Raw genomic sequence first — 10,000 nt, 5'->3', positions numbered from 1 at the left:
TGCTGCGAGCCAGTGACCCCCCCCCCGCCCCTCCACTGACCAATCCCAGTCAAGGATCACTGGGGGAATTTTTTTCACAAAAATGCAACAAACACTTAATCAGCACAAAGAACAACACTATTTTATTATTTCTTTTCACGAAATTGTTCGACTGGCATCTAGCACCACCTAGTGGTCACATCATGTATTTGCTACTAACAAGGACAACCAGTTGTTGCTTCTGATGTCTCGTTTGAATTAAAAGTGATTCTGAGACATGCAATCGTTCCTATTATGCTGATTTAACAAATGACATTTTATAAACGTTTTTCTTTTCGCCAGCTTCGCTTTTTTCCGGGATGCTTTCGTCCTTTTCTGTCACGGTCTCCGCCGGCTTTGTATCGTACGTTTTATCCTCTTTGGACTCGCCGGGGTGCATCTCGGACACGGGTGTGACGTCGGTCGACTCTGTCTGCGGTAAAAGATGTCATTTTATTACTAATAATAATAATAATAATAATACATTTCATTCATAAGCGCCTTTCAAAACTCTCAAGCTCACTTTACAGTCACAGGATATGTTCGATAGCTAGCTAGATAGCCAAATAGCGAGCTAGCTAGATAGCCAAATAGCGAGCTAGCTAGATAGCCAAATAGCGAGCTAGCTAGATAGCTACATAGCTAATAGATAGCTATCTAGCCAGCTAGATAGCTAATAAATGACACCACAAAGATAGTTCTTATATAGTAGTAATATAGTAGTAGTATAGTAGTATAGATAGTAATTATAAATCCAGAATATGGGAAACTTGTCACTGTTGATCACTTTCTCTCTTTTTTATTTATTAATTGACATATGTATATTTAAAGGACAACCGACGCCATTTTTTTTGTTTCTTAACTGACATCAGAAAAACGTTTTATAGCATCTAAAAAAAAAAAGAGTGCTGAGATTGACCCTTGAGGAACACCGCAGATTTGATCGATACAATATGATTCGTTGCCTCCGTGAGACATCAAGCGCTTACCTCACTAAAACCGAGCCCGCAGTGTCGCTGGTTGCGCCCCGATAGCTTCTCGTCCATGCCTCGGTGGTATTGCATCTCAAGGCGCTCGCTGATTTTTTCGTCCTCCGTCCCTGCGGAGCATATAGTGGTCACGGCGCGCTAGCCTCACATCCGCACGCGGACGGAGAACTGCGCGGCGGCGGGCGGGCGGGGGAAAAAAAAATAAGACATATTAGTTGCGCCGGTGATAGGCGCATTATGTGCGACTTTAGCTTCTTCAGCATCTAATGCAGCTTTTCTGTGTCCTTGAGAGTTTTGAAAGGCGCTTATAAATATAATGTATTATTGTTTGATGGTGCGTCATGAGATTGTTCTAATGTAAATAGAAGACCAAAGCGCATATGAAAACGTGATCGTATAATGTTTTAACTAAAGCAATTTCTCAATGCCACTAATCCTCCATTTTGTACCACTAAAGCTAATACACAGCTAGCTATCTAGCGTTTACAAATGAAGGAAAACGGATGCCTATTTCAAGGTAAGATCGGAGTATTGTCATCAAGTGGTGAGTAGTTTTACTTTATTTGAATGCTATTGTGCTTTTATATTTGAGTTAGTGGTGTACATTTCCGGGTTGAGTGAATGCTGGCGCTTCTGGCTGCCACTGCTCACCCGCAAAAAAAAATGTTCTTTTCCTGTGCCTGTATAGTGTCCTTGAGCGTTTTGAAAGGCGCTTATAAATACAATTTATTATTATTCTATACTTGTGGTACAAGGGCTCCCTCTTCTGGTCGGTTTTCAATCAATCAGATAAGAAAATATAATAATAATACATTTCATTTATAAGCGCCTTTCAAAACTCTCGTGGTCACTTCACAGTCACCGAATCAGTTTTCTTGTGGGTGAGCAGCAGCAGCCACACTCGCTCACTCAACCAGGAAGTACTGTAACTCAAATAGATAGAAAGCTAGCTAGCTAATAGATAGCTAATATATAATATAATATAATATAATTAATATACCATACCATATATAATATAATATAATATAATAGCTAATAGCGGCAGCCACTCGCCAGAGCTCACTCAACCAGGAAGTACTGTAACTCAAATAGATAGAAAGCTAACTAGCTAACTAATAGATAGATAATATAATATAATATAATATAATATAATATAATATCTAGCTTGCCAGAGATAGCTATTAGCTAGCTTGATAGCTAGCCAGGCAGCCAGCTAATAAATAGCTAGCTAGGTAGCTAGCTCGACTGTCATAAAATAATAAGCTCTCATCATGTGTGAAAGCTCATAACTCCATAATTTCGTACATATTCCTGAATCATAATTTGTTCGTGCATAACGTTCATTTTAGAACTATGCTGTATAATATTTTACGTCCCCAGCAAAAAACATATGTTCAGTACACAATATGTATTTTATTTGTTTGTTTCTATATTTATTTATGTATTTCATTTATTTGTTTATGTAGCTAGCTACCTAGATACCAAGCCAGCTACCTAGCCGGCTACCTAGCTACCTGCTGCTGTGTTACTTCCGGGTAGAGTGAATGCTGGCGCAAATGGCTGCCACTGCTCACCCGCACAAATAAATTATGTGACTGTAAAGTGTCCTGGGGAGCTTTGAAAGGTGCTTATAAATGAAATGTATTATTATTATTATTATTATTATTATTATTATTATTATTTGAAGTAACGTCCTGTTTTTTTTTAAGAATGAAAGAATATATTTTTTTTAATTGAATCAATCAATAAAATCAAATAATAATAATAATTATCTTTTTCCTTTTTAATATTTGGATGCTTTATACCTAGAATTTTAAGTTAAATGCCTCCTTCCAATAAGAAATATTCAAAAACCCAAATCACAAATATTGTATTTAAATTGTCTTTTTTTTGTGTGTGTCTCACCACTGCGAACGTGTGACGTCGACTTGTGTTCGCCAATGACAAGACGTCCAGTGTGTCCTTTCTAGAGAAGGAAAAACATTCAACGTCACCAGGAAGTTTTTCAAATAAAAATAGATCGGTTTTCTAGACAATACAATACACATTGATTTATATAGCGTTCAATATGATAGAGGCTGATATGTATTCAACCCAGACATTATGACAATTTTAGTTTCATGTTTAAAGGACAACTGACGCCTCTGGAAAAGTTGTGTCCATAATTTGTGAAATCACTTCAAATGACTTCTACCGTTTTTTTTACGTTTTAGGACTCGCGCTGAATATTCAGGAAGTCTTGTTTTTGAGTTGGTGACGAGTCCTCACCCGACGTCACTGAAGGAACGCCCCTGACCGAGAAAGCGACACACAATGCATTTTGGGTACTTTGTTTGGTCTGAAAACTTGAATCGTTGTGTGCTGCACCAAGACTACTATTTGATACTAGTTGACACAAATTCCCAGCAGACAAATCAGCCCATTTCCAAAGGAGCTTGGGCGCCATCTTGTGCATTTTCTGGGACGCTACAATGGAGTCCAGACGGCTCGAATTGATCCAGGAGGACTTCTTTAATCGATTGCAAACATTTATGCTTTCCTCTTCAGAACTATTTGAATCATATTCATAACTGATGAGTAAGAAAGAAGAAAGCATCTTCTCCGAATCTGAAGCCATTGTTTTGATTCTCGAGCAAGGCAGGATTCATGACGTGACGTCACAAACAAGGGGCGGGACCTTCTGAAACTCACTATCTCCGAGGTCATTTTGAAGTAGTTTTGGGACACTTTAACTCATTTTTAGTGGTGTTTTGCATTTGTCTGACCATATCAGCCTGCGTCTTTTGGGTATTTTAGATGCTATAAAACGTTTTTTCTGATGTCAGTTAGGAAACAAAAAAATGGCGTCGGTTGTCCTTTAAATGCAGACGCTGCTAATTACGTAAATGATTCAGAAAAGCTGACCGGAGCTAAAAAAAAAACAGATATTTCCCCGTCTTTCCATTATTTCACCTTAACTCCGCTAGAGTAAATTCGATCTTCGTTAATTCCCAATAAAACGTTTGTGATTTTGAAATGTCCCCGAATCTTGCAACTTCATGCTCCACCCATATTCTCGGGAAGAAAAGTATAAAATGCCAATTTCCCGAGTGGGTGCACCTTGGAGGCGCCCATCAGCCGTAGAAACTTCTGCTTCCTCTCGTCACTTCCCAGGTCAGCGGAGGCCCACTGGGTCGACTCATCCTGCAGATATAAACAAACTTTGACGTCGTTTTCATTTTGCTAAATAGTTTGACAACATCCCATGCTATTACTGCCTTAAATGGCAGCTGTTTTACAAACGGTAGTTCCGTTCAACTCTTCGTCATTAGCTGACATGCTAACAGAAGTGAACCCTCTCGTTCATTCCTCGGCATCTTTCAGCCGATTTGTCAAGAATTCCAAAAATTTGACTCACTTCGTTCGAGGACGCCGGTCGTTTCGTGCCGTGTTTATCATCCGGAGAAGTCATTATTTTAATTCACGGGGTAAAAAAACGCTACATAAATAACGAAACCAATTAGCAATAGGGATAAATGGAAGCAAACGTGTCGTCAGTTCCGGTGTAGTCTTTGTCTACGAGAGTGCCAACGCGGCAATGCAATGTCGGCCCTCTGCTGCCTCTTGTGGTAGGGTTCTGTTACGACGTAGTACGAGCGTTCGTAAAAAAATAACAATAATAATAATAAAACAATTAATAATAATAATGATAATAATCCGTTTAATTTCGAAGCGCCTTTCAAAACTCTCAAGGCCGCTCCACAGTCACTGGATAAGATTTTCAGCGGCAGCCACATGCGCCAGCATTCACTCAATCCAGAAGTAACTCAAACAGATAGAAAGCTAGCTTGCTAATAGATAGTTAGCTAGATAGCTAGCCAGCCAGACAGACTGCTAATAGATAGCTCATAGATAGCTATCTAAATAGCTAGCCAGCCAGCCCGACCGCTAATAGCTAGCTAATAGCTAATAATAATAATAATAATAATAATAATAATAATACATTTCATTTCCAAGCGCCTTTAAAAACTCTCAAGGTCGCTTTGCAGTCATTGGATAAGTTTTTCTGTGGGTAACCAGCGGCTGCCACACACGCCAGCATTGATTCAACCTGGAAGTAACTGAAATAGATAGAAAGGTAGTTAGCTAATAGATAGTTAGCTATATAGCTAGGCAGCCAGCCATACCACTACTAGATAGCTAATAGATAGCTACCTAGATAGCTAGCCAGCCAGCCAGACCGCTAATACTCTTTTTCTGCTCACGTGTGCCGATATAAAAATATATGAAAACGATATGAAAACGTGTTATCAACAAATTCAGAAGAAACCCAAAATGTTCAGCAAAAACGCGCCAATTTATGACTTATATAGCAACAATTTATCACCTCGTACAGCTAATTGTTTCTAAATAACTGTTCAAATCTATTTCCGACAAAAATGAAAAATTCTATATTTTGTTCCACTGGTCCCCGTGCTGAGTGAACGCTGGCTCTTGTGGCTGCCGCTGCTCACCCGCAGAAAAAAATATCCTCTGACTTTAAAGTGTCCTTGAGAGTTTTTAAAGGCGCTTATAAATCAGTAAATTAAATAGGAAACTGTTTGCCAGGAAAAAAAAATTACAGTACAGTACAATAACCAGCAACGTGGTGCACACTTAGTTTAGTTTTACATTGAAAAGTCAACAAAAAGTATTTCTCGTCACTCGTTTTTGTAACTCATGGCAGAAAACAGAAAAGTAAATACAATATTTTAAGTGAAAAGTTAGATTCTTATACACGTTTTATTGTTATTGTTATTTATTATTAAACTTTCGTCAAGATTTTCCAGAGCTTCCAATTACGGCACGTACTGCATGAGTGTCATACCAAAAAGTACCAATAGATGTCGCTTGAGTAAGCGTAAAACGTAAAAGACATCCGGAGAACTCTTCAGATCGACATTTCCAAATTCAAGTTCGTTCTTATTTTTTTTAACGAACGTTATATTCTCGTATGACACATGTATGTCAACGTATTACTTTTGTCTTTTTCCTTCAACCGATGTATTCCTTTGTCTTCCTTTGCTGGTCTCGACTAAAGTCAAGTTTAAAATGTAACAAGCTTTTGGACTTCGTTTAATTATTATTATTTGAACACTTTTCAAAGTCATGTTCAATAAAAGACCTTGAAACCTTAGCAATACAAAGTCAAAACATTCCCAGTTTCTTCATTTTTCAAGCTAAAACACACCGTAGGATATCATTTTTGAAATATATTAATACAGCCCATTAAATAAAATTTCATTTGATGCCATTTTATTTTATTATTGTTAAAAGGCTTCTGAGCTAAACATTACTTTTATATGATCAAACAATTGAAGCACATTAATATATTTTATCAATCGGTTATTTAATAGTGTTAACCCCTTGTCAAAGTGGCAATAATCTCACAATCTCTTCCTGAATAATAATAATAATAATAATAATAATAATAATAATAATAATAATAATAATAATAATAATAATAATGTAATATATCATTTATATATTTCGTGGGACGAGTGAATGGTTTATTTAAGATGTTGCTGAGAATGTCAATTATTTGCATAATTATTTTCTTGTCTATGACACCCTGACGTCGTTATTCATGTTTTCCTACAAAATATTTGTGGGTATTGCGAAACATAGCATAAATACTTTTTGCAACCTATTTTTTTTTACTGAAACTCCATTTTTTAACAAATTTTTACACTATTATTACAATTTATATATAAAAGAAAACAATACGAATGACTAACCACTCGAAACTCGACCTTTTACCATGCTATATTTTTATTACTGTTAACTTTATTTTTATTTTTATTTTGTTTTAGGAGGTGAAGGCAAACAACAATGTCGAACGAAGACAAGGGAACTTTTCACTCTCTAAAGTTCTTGAATGCCCCCCCAAGGAGAGAGAGAGAGACACAGAGAGAGAGACAGAGAGAGAGAGAGAGAGAGAGAGAGAGACACACGGAAGGAGGGAGGGAGGAAGGGAGGAGGGGTTAGCTTTCCTCTCGGTGTCTCTCTATCAGTCACTGGGTCACACACTTCTCACTTCAAGTCCACATCTCGCCGGACTAAGAAGGAAGGACTAACTTTTTATTTTCTTTTTTCCCCCCCGCCCCAAAACAACAAGAACTGGACCCAACTTCCCACTTTTCCCAACTTTCCTCATTCACGCACTTAATCTCTCTCTCTCTCTCTCTCTCTCTCTCTCTCTCTCTCTCTCTCTCTCTCTCTCTCTCTCTCTCTCTCTCTCTCTCTCTCTCTCTCTCTCTCTCTCTCTCTCTCTCTCTCTCTTCGGTTGTGCGAGGAGGTCTTCTTCTGCCCCCCCCCAGCGTAAATTCTACCTCCACCCCCCCCCCCCCAACTCCGTCCAACCGCATCTCAAGTGCGCAATGGTGACTTTACGCGCGGGATCGGACGTCTCCGGCTCCTTGTGATTTCAAAGTTGCAGCACGAGAGAGACTCATCGCAAAGCGTGCAGGTAAGAAACAAGTCACGTCTCTCAGCGTTTACACGTGTAAAGTTGAGGTCGGGAGTGGGAAGGGGGGGGGGGCAATGTCATTTAGTTCAATAAGACCCTTGTCAGTTCACATCATGCAGATGACGTCAAATGAATCACGATAATAACATATTTTGACCCTAATCGTGACGCGAGTATGCACGTAACTTGAAGTAACGCACAAAAAGTTAGCAAAATCAAGACGAAAAGGCTAATATTGAGGGTAAAAAGTTTAGACTCAGTAAAAAAAGAAACATTTTTAGTAACCAGTTTTTAAAAATGAAAAAAAGAAGTCGTCAAAAAAATAAAACAAATCAATGATAAAATTGTGATGTCACCACAAGCTAACTGCTTTTGCGAAACGGTGTTGTCACACAGATTCATTCAATCAGCGTTTAAAAAACAAGTGATATTAACACAAAGTTTCATCCAAAATCATTTCAAGCAAACAAACTGGCTATTTTGTAACTCATATCAAGTAAATCCAGTCAAAATATATTAAATAAAATGTATGTAAATGTCAGTTTGTCACATTTTTGTTTTTTATTTAAAAAAAATGGGTTGCGGGGAGCTTTTACACTGGATATTTTGTCAATCATGCTGCTAATAAAGTTTCATTAAAAACATATTTGACATTGAATTATGACAGCCACTATGTTAATAGTGGCTGATAAAAGTTCCCCTTTCTGATGACATCTTTACAAACAACACCGGATGTCTTGACAAATTAATCCCGCTAATGTATATCAAAAGTTAGCAATATATATTTTTTATTTTATCATGATTATTTGGTGATCTTCACATGACAGAAAAATGTGGCGTTTAAAATTGAAAGCGTGAATAATGACAGTACAACAAACGGCGTAATCATCATTCAAAGTGTGACGTTAGTTCTGGAACTGCCTGCACACATGAAAATATTTCATTTTTCACTGACATGGTCACCCCAAAAAAATATGCGGGTGTACTTTTGCTACCAAAAAAAAAAGGTTTGATTTCTAGCTAAACGTGTATTTTATACTGCGAGGTGATTAACTTTAAAGTTTGTCATGACAACCGGGCAACCAATTTATTTTGAAAGAAGAAAAAAATGCATTAGAATTGAAATAAATACCACAAATTAATATATGTCGTCATGTTATTGTTGCCAAAAAAAGTTTCATTTGATTTAAAATGTAAATAAATACCACAATTAGATTTCAGGCGTATTTGTAAACAGTGACCATAAAAATGGGCTTGCCAATGTTACAAAAGTTTAAAAAAAAAGTACATTGATGTGATATTATTTCTAATTACTCCCAAAATGTTGTACTGTATTTGAAATAGCAAAAAAGAACTTCAAAAGGCTAGTAAATGTTGCAAAAAAATCCAAAATAGATGTGCCTAAATATCACTTTAGACCCACCATTGTCTCATTATACAATACAATACAATACAATACAATACAATACATGTATTTTCATGTTTATTATGTTTGTTAAAGTCATAAGTGCCTTGCATGCCTGGGTCCCAGAGGACAGTGATTTCATCTGTGCTGTATGTCATGCATATTAGCATATTTGACAATAAAGCTGACTTTGACAATACAATACAATACAATACAATACAATACAATACAATACAATACAATCAGAGCATTGTCATCAAATGGTGAGGATAGTTTTTGCTTTTTTGAATGTTGCTGTGCCGATTACCATTTTATGTTTGGGAGCCTTTTACTGAGCAAGTTGCTTGTTCTGTAGCCACAAAGGGACATATGTCTTCTTGTGCCGGTCCCAAGCACGGATAAATACAGAGGGTTGTGTCAGGAAGGGCATCCGACGTAGAAGCTTGGCCAAAACAAACATTCGGATCAAACCTCTCAAGATGGAGGACACTGATTTGCTGAGGCGACCCCTTGAAGGGAAAAGAAGAAAGAAGAAGACAATACAATACAATACAATACAATACATATTGATTTATATAGCGCTTTAACAACAGAATAAGGTGCAACAAAGTACTTAAAATCCATGTCATTTCCCCCCAATGACATGATTGAGTCTTTAATATTACCCCCCACAAAGTCAAAATGTCAATAGCAACCTCCCGTCGACTTATTCTAAAAACATGTAGACGGTCCTGAAAAGGTAGATTCTGCAAACATGTTCAAGTTTGAGTAAAAATGTGAAGAAAATCCACCATGCTAAAAAAAAAGACATTTAACATCAAAATGTTTGCGATGTCCCCAAATGAACTCACGGATGCTGCAAAAAAAAGTTCATAATTACACACATTCTCGGTGATCACTATGTGGACCGATTACCCAGAGCCAACGGTGTTTTATTGTGAAAATCTCGAGTTTGATTTTCAAATGCAGAAATTGCTAATCTGTAGCTCAAAACTTGTAATAATAATGATAATAATAATAATAATAATAGTAATAAAGATGATAATGATAATAGCTGAAAGGAAAATAATAATAATAATAATAATAATAATAATAATGATG

At 37.0% G+C, this 10,000-nt stretch overlaps 3 protein-coding genes across 10 annotated transcripts in view; 2 read left to right on the top strand and 1 right to left on the bottom strand.

Moving 5' to 3' along the window:
- The window catches only part of LOC148897612 (pleckstrin homology domain-containing family A member 7-like), a 103,513-nt gene extending 103,251 nt beyond the window's left edge, over positions 1 to 262 (top strand). For all 6 annotated transcript variants that reach the window (XM_088995918.1, XM_088995916.1, XM_088995915.1 and 3 more), the window contains one exon: positions 1 to 262. This exon is cut by the window's left edge and continues 10 nt beyond it. In XM_088995918.1, the coding sequence (XP_088852044.1) occupies positions 1 to 16 (16 nt within the window). In that variant the 3' untranslated portion in view covers positions 17 to 262.
- On the bottom strand, positions 96 to 4,563 carry lg05h11orf58 (linkage group 05 C11orf58 homolog). Its single transcript, XM_088995922.1, has 5 exons — positions 4,405 to 4,563; positions 4,107 to 4,190; positions 2,913 to 2,973; positions 1,008 to 1,117; positions 96 to 451 (listed from the first exon to the last, which is right to left on the bottom strand). The coding sequence occupies exons 1-5, from the start codon at positions 4,456 to 4,458 to the stop codon at positions 272 to 274; spliced, it is 489 nt and encodes a 162-aa protein (XP_088852048.1). The 5' UTR covers positions 4,459 to 4,563; the 3' UTR covers positions 96 to 271.
- Positions 4,564 to 6,970: 2,407 nt separating this feature from the next.
- The window catches only part of LOC148897610 (transcription factor SOX-6-like), a 116,528-nt gene continuing 113,498 nt past the window's right edge, over positions 6,971 to 10,000 (top strand). For 2 of the 3 annotated variants that reach the window (XM_088996513.1, XM_088996510.1), the window contains exon 1: positions 6,972 to 7,494. The gene's annotated coding sequence lies outside the window, so the exon portion shown is untranslated. Of the gene's footprint in view, positions 7,495 to 10,000 lie in introns of all 3 variants that reach the window. The other variant, XM_088996511.1, reaches the window with a different exon arrangement.

Source organism: Hippocampus bargibanti, linkage group LG05, assembly GCF_051943395.1.
Source record: "Hippocampus bargibanti isolate YZ-2025 linkage group LG05, ASM5194339v1, whole genome shotgun sequence".
NCBI classification, from domain to species: Eukaryota; Metazoa; Chordata; class Actinopteri; order Syngnathiformes; family Syngnathidae; genus Hippocampus; species Hippocampus bargibanti.
This window is presented reverse-complemented; position numbering and strand designations above follow the sequence as displayed.